This window comes from Solanum verrucosum, unplaced genomic scaffold (genome assembly GCF_900185275.1).
Source record: "Solanum verrucosum unplaced genomic scaffold, falcon-dt-bn FXZP01000049.1, whole genome shotgun sequence".
NCBI classification, from domain to species: Eukaryota; Viridiplantae; Streptophyta; class Magnoliopsida; order Solanales; family Solanaceae; genus Solanum; species Solanum verrucosum.
The window spans coordinates 5,108,250-5,125,850 of NW_026020221.1; the positions used below are offsets into that span (position 1 = coordinate 5,108,250).

The following is a 17,601-nucleotide window of genomic DNA, read 5'->3' on the forward strand; positions in this document are numbered from 1 at the left end:
ACGGTTTAGAGGATCATTGTGGACATTAACAAACTGAACTCTTAAGTTGGATTATTTACAAAACAAGCTAAGTTTATTATTAAAACTATATTAAATTATTAGTGGAATTAATTAATTAGCAGAAGTATTTTAATTAAATGGTGAGTAGATTCCAAATTGAGTTTTGTAATCATAAAGAGAATGCCAGATCACATACAGAATGTTAAAAGACGGCGCTCATACATTATTAAATTTTTGTAAAACAAAAATATTTTAATAATTAATTATTTCTTATATTTATTATTTTCTTGATGATAGTTAAAATGAGACAGAGAGTATTTTATGGGGACAAGTAACTTGAAGGAGGGACTAGTAGTTCAATATAGTTTGGCTTTGAGGTTCAAGTTGCCAAATTTTGAATTATAATCGGTTTTTGAAAGATAATATTTAACCTTTAAAGTCTGATTTTATAGTATGAATTTCAAATCGCACACTACAAATCTATTTGAGAATGACACTCTTTTCTTCATATTTAGAATTCGAATCCAAAATCTCTGATTACTTCATATTTAAAATTTGAATCCAAAATTTCTGATTAAAGATGAAACAGTTTCATTTTTTTTTTATATTCGTTTATAGATAGATGGGGGCGGTTGGGCATGTCCGACCAGTCAAATCTATGAGTAGCACTTGCCAAAACGGAAATGAAAACAAAAAGAAAAGACAACAATAGCCACCTTCACAAATGCATGAATCAAATTTCATGAATTTACTAAAAAATTATAAATAGATGAAGACGAAAAAAGAAGATATTATATAGGGTGTGAAGAGGAAAAAACGGTCCAATCTACTAAACTTTTTTTAAAAAAAAAAGAAGAACTGAACCATAAATATCTATTATATGCAACATTATTTTGTATTTCTAGAAGAAGTTGTTTTCACAATCCGAACTCATAATCTCCTGACATCATAATACTCTATCTATCTAATACATGTTCACGATTGATTTTACACACTTCTTAAGAAACTATAAATAAAAGAGTAATTTTACTATATTACCCTTTGTATATAATAAATACAATATCTTAAAAAATATAATAGAGAAATGACTATAATTAATGATAAAGATAAAACTATAAATTAAATGCTAAATCATCCATTGTTCTTATAAAGGTTAACAAATATTATTGGACCACTAATATTAGACGGGGGAGAGTAATTTACTAGTTATAACTAGTGAAGATTACTTTAAGATATTATATAAAAATTAAATTTTGAATCCAGTTTCACGTTGGACATGCGCCAGCTAGTCATTTTTTAAGTGCAGTCCCCCAAAATAAAATTTAAAAAAAAATAAAAATGAGGTCAAATTCTTCCCATGTTTCAAACTTAGCAACAAAGAGAAAAAGACAAATGAGCACTACCACAAATGCATGAATCAAATCTCCTATATAAACCCATTCTTATTAGTACTCTCACTTCATCCTCAGCCTGGCAAGTACAATACCTAATTAACTAACAATGCCTTCTGCTGCTGCTGCTGCTCATGTTACTTTACTCTCCAAATGCACCATTTTCCCGTCGGAAAAATCGTCACTTTCTCATCTGAAACTCTCCGTTTCCGATCTTCCTATGCTCTCTGTTCACTACATTCAAAAAGGTTGTTTATTTACTCGTCCACCTTTTCCTATACCTCAACTCATTTCCCTTCTCAAGCACAGTCTTTCTCAGACTCTCACTCGCTTCCCTCCGCTCGCCGGGCGATTCGTGACGGACTCAGATGGCTACGTCTACATTACCTGCAACGATGATGGTGTTGATTTTGTACATGCTACAGCTACTCACATTTTCATTCGTGATATCATAGGCTCTATTGATGTTCCTGATCATGTTAAGGAGTTTTTCCCTTTGGACCGAACGGTTAGCTATCAAGGGCATTTTATCCCTCTTCTAGCTGTCCAAGTGACGGAATTAGCTGACGGCGTATTTATTGGATGCGCCGTCAATCATTCCGTCACTGACGGGACTTCCTTTTGGAATTTCTTCAATACATTTGCTGAGGTGAGTAGAGGTGTGAAAAGGATTGTAAGGCTGCCTGATTTTACACGTGATTCTGTTTTAATTTCAAATTCTGTGCTGAAACTCCCTGCTGATGGACCGAAAGTTACTTTCGCCGGCGATGCTCCATTGAGGGAGAGGATTTTTAGTTTTAGCTGGGAATCAATTCAAAGACTCAAAGCGAAGACGAACAATCAGAAATTGAATTTCGACGGAGAAATCAACATTGTTAAATTGATGGAAAAACAGAACAACGATCACCTGAAAATTAAAACAGAATCGGCTGAGATTTCATCATTTCAATCGCTTTGCGCGTTGCTGTGGCGTGCAGTAACACGTGCAAGGAAATTCCCAGCTTCAAAAATGACGACATTCAGAATGGCGGTAAATTGCCGTCACCGTCTCCAACCGAAGTTAAATCCGTTATACTTCGGCAACGCAATTCAGAGCATTCCGACTTACGTATCAGCAGGAGACGTATTATCTCACGATCTACACTGGTGCGCGGAGCAATTGAACAAAAACGTGAAGGCACACGATGATGTTATGGTGAGGAAGTTCGTAGAGGATTGGGAAAAGGATCCACGGTGTTTTCCGTTGGGAAATTTCGACGGAGCTATGCTAACAATGGGAAGTTCGCCGAGATTTCCAATGTACGAGAATGATTTCGGATGGGGAAGGCCGGTTGCTGTTCGGAGTGGACGGGCGAATAAATTTGACGGGAAGATATCGGCGTTTCCGGGGAGAAAAGGAGGAGGAAGTGTGGATTTGGAGGTGATTCTGTCACCGGAAACAATGGAAGGCCTTGAGTCGGACACAGAATTCATGCAGTATGTTTCTGGATTTTAAGAAGTGTTAACACAATTCTATCAGCAATATATGAAAAGTAAAAGTCTTTTGAATAAATCAATTAAAATATCATTTTCTATATGTAGTACATCTCCCATAACATGTTTCATTCAGAAAATAAATTCATTTCAGTTGATAAATCTAAATTCAAAGTAATAACTTCCTCACCATAACATCATCGTGCAATTCACGTTTTTGTACCTAACCCTTAAAATTCTGAACGACTTAAATGATTACATGTAATTGGACTCATTTTTAACACTTTTAATTTTTCCAATGGGTATTCCGTGGTTTAATCATACCACTAGCAAACACATAACCAATTATAAATAACAAAGTGTAAACCATCTTTCTACCTCAATACAAAATAGGAATAAAATGTATATTTTATTTTCTCCAAAACTTATTTATGAGATCATAGTATATATGTTATTAGCCAGAGCAGAACTAGTAGCTCACATGCGGTTATTAATGATTGAATTGTTTAACATGATAACTTCATTATATCAATGATTACTGAATTATTTAAAATAGGTGAATGAACAAAGTGTTTTTTTCCTTCTTTTATAGAAGTCATTAGTTTTTAATTATTTCATCTAAAGTCACTCAAATCGAAAAGTAATATTCTTTCTGTCCCAATTTATGTGACACTTTCCATTTTTAGAGAGTCAAACAGTTTAAGTTTGATTGAAAATTTACGCATGGAATCTTTAAATTTTTTGAAATTAAATTTTATATATTTATAAACTACATAAAAAACACAATAAGACACAATAATTGACAATTCAAAATATTTAAAACATATATGAAAAATTTACAATAAAAAATAGACTTATTTAAAGCTTAAAATCCAAAAAATACTACACAAATTGAGACAGAAAGAGTACTTATACTCTATTAAACTATTTTTTCTATAAATGGAAGGGACAATGAGACATGTCCTTGATCCCAGGAGTGGTGGAATTCTAATTCTAGTAATAATAATCAATGAGTGTCTACTTTTAATATTCTTTATGTTGGCTGACATTTTCTTTAAGGCATAGAAATTCTATCTACTATTTGACCCTTTTATGTTATGTATAAGTGATATTTTCTTGTTTCATTTTAATTGTCATTTTTATTTAAAAGAATTATTTTACTATCACTTTAAAAATTCAGGATAAATAGTTGACAATTATATTTAACTATACCCTTAATAATAATTGCTAAGTTTATAATCCAACGCCTTTTATCATTTAATTAATTTCTGAATCCATTGTATATAGTATACATAGTAGATATTAAAAGCACAAAATGACCTCTTAAACCTGTGTTGTCATCATCAAGACATAGTTGATATTGACACTAGTTATTTTTTAAATTTTAAAATAGAATATTTATCTTGGCTACATATGGCTTCATGTGCTTCCCTTGTCTCTTTATTTATCCACAAGAATAAAAAGAAAATATTAAAAGAAGTTTTACCCATTATTTTTATGAAAACTTATATATGTAAAAACTATACATTTTGTACATATTTATAAATTAATTAGCCAAAGTATTACTTAATAGGATCGTTATTATCTTATTATTACCTTTGATACACATTATCTAGCCTTTAAAGTTCTATACATCATCTTTTAAGAATGATATCCAATAAGCTTGATTTTAATGATAAATTAAGAAGGAGAAGAAGCATAATGATATTTTTAAAATTTTGTTTATTGGTCGAATCCATGTTTACATGACATATAAAATAATATATATTGTCATGTTAATTTTTTTTTAATGATAAATATAGTTGATTGATTTTTGAAGATAAAAATCTTTAAGTTAAATCATTTTATTGATACATAACAAAGTTTAATAACTTTGCTAGATAAATTCTCATAGTGCTCATCTCAAATTTTGTGTTATTTTTTTTTATTAAACAACTTAGATGATTGTATTTTACTAAGATTAAAGGAATGTTTGAACTTTGAAGTACAAGTTATATGTTATGTTTTGTATTAAGACTTTATATTAGAAGAAAATTGAAAAACTTGAAGAAAAAAAAAACTAAGGTTGATATAATCCAATTTTGATTGGTTTGATTTGGATTATAGATTTAAAAATCTAAATACAATTAATTTGATTTGATATTTGAAAAACACGAATCAACCCGACAACGTATACCCCTTGAGCACATGTTACACCTCTAAAAGTGCATGAATCTAAGTAACATGAATCACTTGCTCATCTCCTATTATAGCCCTACTCTTTCTTACTTTCACTTCATCCTGAGCTTTCACTCCTTATTTCAAGTAATAATAAAAACACTACAGCTGAGTTACTTTTGGTCTCCCACATTTTTTGATGGTGAAATATTCTTAACGACAGTGTTATAAACACGTTTAAACTATGAAAATTTCCGTGATTTCTCGATATTTTGGAACAAATGCATGAACCTGAGTTCATGAATCTCCTATATAAATCCCTCCTCTTACTTACTTTTACTTCATCCTCAACTTTCACTCCTTATTTCAAGTAGTAACAACAATACAGCTTTTGGTCTCCAAATTCAACATTTTTTCGATCTGAAAATTCATCTCTTACTGATCAAAACTCTCTGTTTCCGATCTTCTTGTGCTCTCTGTTCGCTAAATTCAGAAAGGTTATGTCCAATTCCTTTGGCAACGCAATTCAGAGAATTCTAATTTATGCATTTGCAGGGAACGTTTTGTCTCGCGATTTGCACTGGTGCGCGGAGCAATTGAACAAAAACGTGAAGGTTGCAGGATGATGTTGTTGTGAGAAAGTTCGTAGAGGATTGGGAGAAGGATCCACGGTGTTTTCCGTAAGGAAATTTCGTAGCGGGAAACACCGTGGATCCTTTTCCCAATCCTCTACGAACTTCCTCACCATAACATCATCGTGCTCCTTCACGTTTTTGTTCAATTGCTCCGCGCACCAGTAAGAGATGACTTTTCAGATCCAAAAATGTTGCATTTGGATACCAAAGTTACAGCTTCAGCAGAAGACATTGTTAATTAGTACTAATAGCTTCTTTAAAACTTTAATTTGCTAAGTTCTAATTATGTAAGTTTTGGTACTGCATTATTGTTCTGAGATTATGGTTCATGCATTTGATGAGATGGAGATTATTGATTTTACTTTTTGGTTGTTTTCTCTTAGCTTCTTTCCATAAGATGCTCTTTGTCTTTCCAAATTTAGTACTCTACTTTGGGATGTTGACCCAAGTTTCCATTTTGTTGGTTATTATCATGGATGGAGTTAGTAGTCCGCATCTGAGTTCGGTCAAATCCACTTGTATATTTGTGTTAATAAATTTACTAAATATACCTACTTGCTTATCGACAATTAAGAGTCTAATGATACTCAACGTTATATTAAAATGACCAAAATAGACCTACTCCGTCAAATTTAGCTAAAATCAATCATCACTGTTTAATTAGAACAGTAGCTCGAATCACAGCCAAATTTACTACACAAAAGATACAGGATAGGGATATGGAACACTGCCTTACAAGGTCTTGGAAGTGTCATTAGCATATCTATCTAAGGAATTTCTCGGTTCGGAGCAAAGAAGTAGTGTCACTCAATCATTATCAAACTGACTGTAATCTTTTTGTCGATACTAAGAAAAGGTCCTCTCAATGTTTTAAACGATAAAAATCAATATGAATATTATAAAACAATTTCAAAAATATTGCATATGTACAAACTAGCAAAAGTATAGAAAACTTTCTCATAATACAAACTATGTTTTACGAATGATATCCAATAATTTCTGGTTTGAGGTTATCAATCAATTGCTAGCACTTGTTATTACCAGTGGGAGGTAACATATATCCCGTGAAATTATTGCGCTCAAGCTGACCTGAACACCTGAGTTATCAGTTTTTTATTTTAAAAAACTTAGAGATCATTACTTTCATCCTGCACCAGCTGACTACTATAAGCTCTAAACCTACGAGAATCGTCTATAAAATAAATATGATTGGGCTTGATTCGTGGAAATTGAGATGCCTGCACAGAAATAGAAGCATTATGATCCAGCAAAAAAACTCTTGTCCCTTAACTCCTTGGTTTCGTGTTACTATTACTTTGGCATCAGAAGTTAAATCGACTTGAGAAACTCGAAAATCTCTTTTTCCATAGCTTATCTCTTCCCCATCCTCAAGCTCCATATTGTCTTCACATAGGACGTAGGCCAATGGAATCCTCATTTTATCACAATCATCTTTGATGCGCGAAATTTGAACACCATCTCACCAAATATGTAGTTGCACCACAACATGACTGTGATAAGATGGTCGAGGACCAAATGTAGTTGCACCACGACATGTCAGGACCAGCAACATCACAAACTAATAGCCACAGCAACAAACGGAGAGTGATCAAATTCAACCAATGAATCCGAGTCCATCTAAAATCTCTGGGACACCCAAAAAACTGAGGAATCTGATGTTTCCTTCAATGACCATGAGAGCAAAGTCGGATATATGAGAAGGACTAGCTGACAAAACCGCCTTACGAATAAACACACAGAGACATTCAACCTTCTGTTCTTCATAATAATCTTCCGTGGTATTTTGATGTGGCAATTCGATCTAAACACCAGAGAAGGATGTAGTAAATTTATTTCACCCTCGTCTTCTCCATCACATGACTCCATACATGTTTTCCTATGGTAATGGTAAGTGGTAACATCTGCGTACATTCTACCCTCCCAAACACGACTTGTGAAAATTCACTGAATATGTTATTGTTGTTGTTGTAGTATAGAGGCTAAAGAATTTATATATCATTAATTGATTTTTTTTTTTTAAAAGCTAATCAAGCATCAACATGACCTCCCAGAGTCAAACTATAGTAATACAATTGACTAAGCTACGAGAATATTCATAACAATAGTAAGAGCAGATACTTCAAAGAAAGTATATATGCTACATATATATCAAAATATGTTCCCAGACCAGTTTACGAGCTCAGCTAAACACCTTCAGATAATTTGGTTTTATATGAAAATATTGTTGATTGGACTCGAATAATACCATACGCCGGCAAATCCGAAAAGACGGCTGAGTACAACCATATGGATATTAAATATTTATGACTCGAAATAGTAATAGTTTTTAGCAATTCAACAAAGGTTAAACTCAATTACATTAATCACAACTGAATACAAATTGAGTAAAATCACAAAGAGCAAAAGCTACTATGTTAAAGAAAAGTTCAATAGCCAATAACAAACTGCATGAATTCCGGATCAGACTCAAGGGCATCCATTGTTTCCGGTGACAAAATCACCTCCAAATCCACACTTCCTCCTCCTTCTCTCCCCGGAAACGCTGATATCTTCCCGTCAAATTTATTCGCCCGTCCACTCCGAACAGCAACCGGTCTTCCCCACCCGAAATCGTTCTCGTACATTGGAAACCTCGGTGAGCTTCCCATTGTTAGCATAGCTCCGTCGAAATTTCCCAACGGAAAACACCGTGGATCCTTTTCCCAATCCTCTACAAACTTCCTCACCATAACATCATCGTGTGCCTTCACGTTTATGTTCAATTGCTCCGCGCACCAGTGTAGATCGTGAGATAATACGTCCCCTGCTGATACGTAAGTCGGAATGCTCTGAATTGCGTTGCCGAAGTATAACGGATATAGCTTCGGCTGGAGACGGTGACGGCAATTTACAGCCATTCTGAATGTCGTCATCTTCGAAGCTGGGAATTTCCTTGCACGTGTCACTGCACGCCAGAGCAATGCGCAGAGTGATTGAAATGATGAGATCTCAGCCGTTGGATTTATCTTCTCCGTTTCTGTTTTGATTTTCAGTGGATCGTTGCTCTGTTTTGACATCAATTCAACAATATTGATTTCTCCGTCGAAATTCAATTTCTGATGGTTCGTCTTCGCTTTCAGTCTTTGAATTGATTCCCTGCTAAAACTAAAAATCCTCTCCTTCAAAGGAGCATCGCCGGCGAAAGTAACTTTCGGTCCATCAGCCGGGAGTTTCAGTACAGAATTTGAAATCAAAACAGAATCACGTGTAAAATCCGGCTGCCTTACAATCCTTTTCACACCTCTACTCACCTCAGCAAATGTATTGAAGAAATTCCAAAAGGAAGTCCCGTCAGTGACGGAATGATTGACGGCGCATCCAATAAATACGCCGTCAGCTAATTCCGTCACCTGGACAGCTAGAAGAGGGATAAAATGCCCTCGATAGCTAACCGTTCTGTCCAAAGGGAAAAACTCCTTAACATGATCAGGAACATCAATAGAGCCTATCACATCGCGAATGGAAATGTGAGTGGCTGTAGCATGAACAAAATCAACTCCTTCATCGTTGCAAGTAATGTAGACGTAGCCATCTGAATCCGTCACAAATCGCCCGGCGAGCGGAGGGAAGTGAGTGAGAGTCTGAGAAAGACTGAGCTTAAGAAGGGAAATGAGTTGAGCAATAGGAAAAGGTGGACGAGTAAATAAACAACCTTTTTGAATGTAGTGAACAGAGAGCATAGGAAGATCGGAGACGGAGAGTTTTAGATCAGTACGAGATGATTTTTCCGATGGGAAAATGGTGCGTTTGGACACCAAGTTTACAGTTGCTGAAGGCATTACGGCTTTACAGTCCCTCACTAAATGGGTGAATTACACACGCGGATAGAATTAGGATTATTTGATGCTGAGGCTGAGGGATGAAAGTGAGAGTAGTAAGAAGGGGCTTTTATATAGGTTTGGAATTGGGATTTGGGTTCATGCATTTTGATGAGATTATGGAGATTTCTTGATTTTAATTTTTGTTTGGCTGTCTTAATTCTTTCTAATTTCCATAAAGATATACTGTCTTTACACAATTTGATACTAGGGGGAGTTGACCCTAAGTGTCTATTTTTCATGATTAATTATTTGAATAGGGGACTTGTTGGTTAAATCGTATAATTGATTGGCACGTGACTAACTACAAACCATAATTTTGATAATGGTAAGAGATAATGAATAAAAAAAAAACCCATAAATAAAGTTATAGTACATACTTGAAACTTGAAAGGCAACTTAAACAAGGCATATAATTTAAATATCAAACTAATAAAAGCATAATAGTCATAAGAGGGGTTTAATACCTAAAAGTTATAGTTCAGAGGTAATATAAATTAGACACAATTTACCTATGGAACTATTAAAAATATATTAGTTTATCTTAATTTATATATAATATATTCTTTAGTCTGTTCAGAAAAAAATGACACATTTCTATATTTGAAAAATAATTTAATTTAAAAATATATTTTTTATTATTAATGAAATGATTTATAGTCACAATCAAGGGTGGTTTAGACTATAAACTTCAAAAATAAATTATATTTTTTAAATTTTTTTTCGTCAAGTTAAATAATGCTACGTAAATTGAGATAGGAGAGTAATAGTTTAGGAGGATATTGATTCACTTTCTCTATTTGTAACTGGATTGTCACGCAATTATATATATGGTGAAATCTTTCTAGAATCATAGTAACGAAGAAATCGAAGTTCTTCTCCCAGAAAATCTGGGATGTGTAGCTTATGATATATTGTAAGAAATTTATAAATAAAATTGGTTAAAAAAATTAATTTTTTTTATATATATATATATATATTATATATTATTATTATTATTATTATTTTTATTTTTTTTGAATAATTATTTTAATATATTAGACCAGTAAAAATGGACGGAGGGAATAATAGTTATCTATAATAATACTAGTAGATCAATAGGTGTGGCATGCCACATTTTACAAACAATAGAATTAAGTTGACGACGAAGTATTATACATTTCTATAACAATATTTTTATATAACAATGTCTTATTATAAAGAGATTAATTACTATCCACTGATGATGGACAAAAAAATTATATCATCAATTTATTTTTAGAAATATTTATTTTTAAAATTATTATATTTTCATAATTAATGATTGATGATTTTTCATCTTTCTTTTTTTCTTTTTTGAAACATGTTTTAAAGATCTAAGGTTTATTTCTTGAAATAACGTTCAAATATTTTTGATACTATCGACTTTAAGTATATTTAAATTGGAGTACATGGGATGGTATATGGATCAAAGTTGGTTTTCAATTAATTTATGTTGTTGATTGAATGACTAAGAAGAGAAAACATAGTCTGAAGCAATGGAAGCACCTATGTAAACACTTTTTCATGTTGCGAAGAAGACTTAATAAATTACAAATAATTTTTGTATGAGATTAATTACTTTAGATTCTAAAATAATAATAATAATAATAATAATAATAAGTAAAAAGTTATCATGATTATCTCAAATTGTTTTAATAGTGTTTATGAAAAAACGAGAGTGAAAATAATAAGGACGAAGAAAGATGTGAAAGAATCTTTCATATTTTTGTTAAGGCAAATAAGAATTCTAAACAAACTACACTTATAATTAATTTAGAATCCGAGTTACCATATAATACTTTTTTTTTGTTATTTTTATTTAAATATTAATGATACATAAATATATTAAGAGAAATAAGTATTTCTATAAATAAGTTAACAATGTAATTTTCTCGTATATTGTCAATGGATAGTAGTTAATCTTTATTATAAAATTCATATTTTATTCATAAGCTTATATCTCTCTATGACAATTTAATAATAACACGTTCTTTATAAACTCTACAAATTATAATAACTATCTTAATAATTAACCATTTTTAATTTATTGAAATGAAATCTCTAAGATTACCAATAATAAATCTAGAGATTCTGATAAAATATTTTGATATATTAATATACCATTTAGGCAGTGACGGAGCTAGGATTTTTAATAAGGGGGTTCAATATCTGAAGAACTAATCATACGAACTAATCGAAGAGGGTTCGACATCTATTATATAAGCATAGAAAATAATTTTATCCATGTATAAATAGTAAAAATTTTCACCGAAGGGGTTCATTGAAAGATCTCATTTGTTATAGAATTATATATGAGACTACTCCCTCGTAGATCCATAAAATTTACGTTCTGTGTCTCGAGGTTTACATCTCGCCGCATACTGCATAAAATATCTCGCCCTATACTGCATAAAATATCTCGTCTCATGCCAGTGCCTTTTTAAATACTGGAAGAGACAATGCAATGAGTCATGTCCTGATCCCAGGAGTGGTGTAATTAATCCCAATAATAATTATCTTAATTATGAGTGCCGACTTTTAACTTTCTGTATTTTCGCTGTCATTCTTCTAATTATGCCTAAAACAAGAAATTAAATATTTCTAAATATCCAAACTGTCACCAGATCAACTAATTAATTGATTTAGTTAATTAATCCCACAGTACTTATATAAAGACTTGTGTTTTAGATTACCCACTGATCAAAAAGTAGGTTCATTAATGCCCTAAATAATCATCAAAGCCGTCATTTTAGATTAGTCGGTGGACAAGATTATTTTTAATACAAGTGTAAAATACTATATGGAACCACATTTTTATAAGTATTTAGTAAAAGCTATTATTGAAAGCGAGTTTTTGGATTAACAATAAAATTATTTTGAATAAATTTTAGATTTAACAAATATAAAAATTATATTTGTATGATGTAGCTATAGTTTGTATAATTGCGCTCCATAGCAAACTTTATGTTTGCTACGTCTATTAATCTGTATATTTCGGTATACATATACATAAAAAATATATATTTGGGTCTATTTGTATATTTCGATATAAAAATGGGTCTTGCATTTGTATATTTCGGTATACAAATGGGTCCTGCATTTGCATATTTTCGTCTATTTGTATATTTTGGTATACAAATGGGTCTTGCATTTGTAAATTTCGATATACAAATGGGTCCTGCATTTGTATATTTCGGTATACAAGGGATCATGCATTTGTATATTTCGGTATGCAAATGGGTCCTGCATTTGTATATTTCGGTATACAAATGGGATGGAAAAAAACATGGAATGTTTGCTGCGAATTACAAATAAAAAAAACTATGGCTATAACATTTAATTTGAATTAATAGTTTACTATTTCATATAATTTTCCTAATTATTTTTCTACGACTTATAAGATGAGGGCATCGAACCATGAAATCAACTAGTTATATAGTCATGTTTGTGTCAGATAGGCTGTCTACGTTACATCACTTAATTTGTTGTTATTTTCTAAAGCATGTGTGAGCGTGAGATGCTTCAAACACAAAATGGCCTTTCTTGTATATTAGTATAAAACCATAAATAAATGGTGTTAATATTTTTTGTTTCATTTTTTTGTCTTACTTTCTTTTTTAGTTCGTTTCAGAAAAAGTCTCTTTTTTTTTTTGATATTTTTTTAAAATTTAACTTTTCACGTGTTATTTTTAAAATTATAAGACTAAAAAACATTTTGATACATTTTTTTTCAGATAGCTTTAATTTAAGATTATAAAATTATTTTTTAAAGAAATAAAAATTGAAATTGAGGGAGTATGTATTTTGTTGCTCAATTAATATTAGCTTGACTTTTCTAGGTTCACTTGATCGTTAGTATCTTGATTAATTAACAAAAAAGTTAATCAAGTTGACATAGTACTTAGACTATTTCCCAGCTTTCACGTGAATGACAGTTCAGTAGCAAAAATGAAGAATTTTATTACTATTAATTAATTAATTAATTAAGTCACGCTTTTGGTTAGGTTCCTTGATTAATCAGCCTATAGTACTGCATCTGTTGAGCACTATGCATATACAGTTCCTCTGTTCCAAAATAAATATTATTTTAATTTATTAAAATAAAATAAAATTATAAAGTTATATTTTTTATATGACTATTTATAAAAAATAGTTCTTTTAACACCATAAATGTATAGGTAAAGATAATTATTATTTCCTCCATTTTATGTTATTTGGTACATAGTATTACATTTGCATGATTCTACAAAAAAAATCTTATTAAATGCATATTACTAAATTAACGTTATTAATGATATTTTAGAACTAAAAATTTGATTATTTATTATATCAAAAAATAATCTTTAGCGACAATTAATTAACAGCAATAGTTTAACATCCGCTAAAACATATTTTTAGCAATATTTAGCAATATTTGTAAATGCCCCTAAAGTACATCAACACTAAATCTAATAACAATTAACTAATGCTGATAAAGACTTTATCACTTTTTGTTAATATGTATATTAATTGCTACTAAAAATTGTTTTTATTATAGTGATTACACCTTCTAGTTCATACTAAGTATTGAATTGTTGAAATTTAACATATTCCTAAAAAATATATTTAAGGACATAAATTAAAGATTATTTTCTGTTATTACCCTTTCCATTACTTCAAACTATTTCATTAAAAAATGTAAAGTAGTCAAAAGAAAAGTCTTACAAATCAATTAATATGGACTAAAAAGATCAAAGTATATTTAAAATATACTATAAATGTACGCATGAGGATGTCCAAGGTGTATAGACTTTTATTTAATGTATACAATGAATCATTTGGATTCATTCATCTTGTGAATTTCTTTCAACTTATTATATGACTTCCAATACAATTAAAATGAATTTGTTTTGAATACAGCAAAGTTCTGACCCAAAAATAAAATAAAATACAACAAACTTATTTACCTTCTATATGCATAACAAGTGTCAAGCTCTGTTTTGTCTTGGAAGATTAGTCACTTGCCACATATAGATAGCAAGTGTCATGTATTCCATATAGGCGGCAAGAAAAATGCCACTAGTCACTTCAATATCGATGGCTGCACAATATATATTTCGTTTGTTTCAATTTATTTGACTGATTTTGCTTTGATACATAGCGAAATAAAAGAAAAAAGGTAAATAAAAATTATGAGATCTTAAATTAAAAATAAATAAACATACCAAAATATCTTTTTCCTAAGAAAAAAACTACATTTAGTATCAAACAAATGATATGGACGACATATTCATCTTGTAATTTAAACATGTCATGAGAAAAATTAGAAATAATTTCGTGGTCTCAAATAATTTAGTAGTTTTAAAAAGGGAAAACTACACAAATTGTTGTTAAATTAGGTCTTAGGCCTAACTCACATCCAAAAGCTAGTTCTAAAGGAGGAGGATTGCTCAAGTCTTATAAGGAGTCCACTCATCTCATTAACCACCAATGCGGAACCTTTTTTTTTTTGTCATTCTTTAACATACCCATTAGGCAAAGAATTTATTAGAATTGGACTCAACCCAATATATTTATCCTGATTGAACCCAAACCCAAACTATTTATTTGACTGTCCCCCTTATTCTATTCATTGAACCAAATATCACCGGAATATATTTATACACACACATACTAATTATGGTATTTATATACTCTGATGTGTCACGCCCCGAGCCTACATGCACCCTGGACGTGACCGGCACTCGAGAATCATTGCTTGCCCCAAGCGAACTCTTGGCCTGACTTACTTACTCAGCGGATAAACACAACAGATATAGCTCATGCAATACCTTAAAATATAATAACTTAGCCAAAAATGGCAACTCAAGTCTTAAACGTATACAACTGAAATGAATAAGACTAAAGAACAAATACTATCAGTCTATGAAGCCTCTAAAACAAAGAGGGATGTCGGGAAAAGAACCCCGATCATCCTAATAACTGAAAACTAGAAAGCAAATAATAAAAGAGTCCTCTGAAAATGCAAGGAGGCTCACCAACTGACTCAGAGTGCTGAACCAGATCAACGAGGCGCTGGATGCTGATCCTGGTTACCTGTGTCTGCATCATAAAACGATGTAGGCCAACTGACATCAGTACATTGAATGTACGAGTATGCGAGTTGGAAATCTAAACAATGAATAGACTTGAAAAGATTCTGAAAGAAACATTTATCTTGGCTCTTCTCAACTCATGAATACGTAACTCAAAATAAAGCAATGAAACACATGCAATATATGAAAAGCTTTATAAAACAGTAAAAGCAACTTAGTTCGTTAAAGAAAATGCAATAACAAACTCAATTTTACTATATAATAACATATTATAGTTTCTGTGGGAGATTCTCTAACCGACAACCATCACTATGAGCCTAAATGGTGATACAACGTATTTTCCACGCTGTCAGAACTGTCATATACTTTGTTGTCATATAGAACTACTTAACTTAGTGGATCCACTAGCTTAACTTATGTGATCATCTAAAAAGTATGCCCCATTAATACCCATGATGACTACATGATTTATGGAGACTTGAGTTAATATGAACTCTCATCTTCATATCGGTGCTCAATACTACTCCCAAAAATACACTTAGCTCATATGATTTAGAATCAAAACTTCTTTCTTTTGTTTGAGATAATTACTCAAAACTTAGGTTAAAAGCTCTCTTGGAATCGATGTTCCCTTTTCTTGCTCAAATATGAAAACATTTATAAATCTTTGGGAATACTTAGTTCCCTTATAGCTTTTTGAGAAATGAACTCAATTTTTTACTTTTCGCTTAGCTTGAAACTTGAGTCTTAAAACAAGGTTAAAACGTTTGTTAAAGCCTTTTGAAAACTTTAAAAACTTTGCTTGACTTGCTTCTTAACTTCTAGACTTGACTCTTAACTTCTCTTGACTTTAATCCTAACTTTCCTTGAATTGGATTATGGATTCAAGGTTAATGATCTCATGTTTATGGATGATTTCATGATGTTTAGATGTACCTTAGAGTGTTGGAATCAACTAGAAAACATAGGTACATTACTAAGGAACAAGTACAAAAAGATGGGGAATGAATGGGAAGAATTGGCGTTCCTGGCGCTCTGAGAGGCGCGGGGCGCCAACCCTCAATATTCAAAGAACAAGTTGGGGCGCTCTGGTTGGCGTGTCGCCCCAGAGCCCCACATTTAGGGACTGCTTTGGGGCTCCCTGGCTGGCACGATGCCCCACCCCTTTCCCCAGGTGTTTGACGACTTCTCTTCTCCGTTTTTCAACTCTAAACCCTCTAAACTTCAATGGTTCTTTCCCCAAACACTTAGGATCATTTATACCCTCAATATATGATAGATTCAAACTGAAATTACACCCGGAAACATGAATCAAATCGCAAGAAACTTCAACAAAACAACCCACAAGAATTCAAACGAATTTCATCAAGAACTCAAAGGATTTACTTTCAAATCACACATATTTCGTAGAATTGAATCATGATTGGTGCGTGGGTGAACTAATCCAACGCTATGTGATCTCACATACCTTGTAGGGATCACCCCTAACGAAATCCACAAGCCAAATATCGACGATCTTTAACTTCCTTCTCTTTTCTCCTTTTTTCTCTTTTCTCCATGCCCTAGTGTGAATTCAACTTTTTCTAAACTTGACTAAAATCTGATTTTACCCCAATTAACTCCTAAAAATGAATTCGAATAATTAGGTAAGGAAAAGACTAAATTACCCTTCCAAAATCCGGTTTCTAGATTTTCCTTATTCGAACAGCCCAACTTCCAAAGAGCATAACTTACTCATACAAACTCAGAATCGCGCAAACTCAGCGGCGTTGGAAAGATCATTCCAAGAGCTTTCCAACCATATCTGGAAGTACACCTAAATCATCCTCAACTAGCAGTTATGGCCGTTTGAAGTTGACCAAAACTCAATTTTTCCTAACTTGAACAAATTTCCAGATTTTCATTCTTTCCAAAAATGGCATTTTCCAATTATTTGCTTCTTCCTCGTTATTTCTAACCGCAAGATGTTACA

The 17,601-nt window shown here is 32.0% G+C and overlaps 2 protein-coding genes across 2 annotated transcripts; one reads left to right on the forward strand and one right to left on the reverse strand.

Annotated features, from left to right (window-relative positions):
- The first annotated feature begins 1,486 nt into the window (after positions 1 to 1,486).
- LOC125831222 (protein ENHANCED PSEUDOMONAS SUSCEPTIBILITY 1-like) lies at positions 1,487 to 3,015 on the forward strand. The gene has a single exon (XM_049510410.1). The coding sequence runs from the start codon at positions 1,501 to 1,503 to the stop codon at positions 2,884 to 2,886; it is 1,386 nt and encodes a 461-aa protein (XP_049366367.1). The 5' UTR covers positions 1,487 to 1,500; the 3' UTR covers positions 2,887 to 3,015.
- A 4,987-nt stretch (positions 3,016 to 8,002) lies between these two features.
- LOC125831221 (uncharacterized acetyltransferase At3g50280-like) lies at positions 8,003 to 9,495 on the reverse strand. Its single transcript, XM_049510409.1, has one exon. The coding sequence runs from the start codon at positions 9,493 to 9,495 to the stop codon at positions 8,104 to 8,106; it is 1,392 nt and encodes a 463-aa protein (XP_049366366.1). The 3' UTR covers positions 8,003 to 8,103.
- Between the last annotated feature and the right edge of the window lie 8,106 nt (positions 9,496 to 17,601).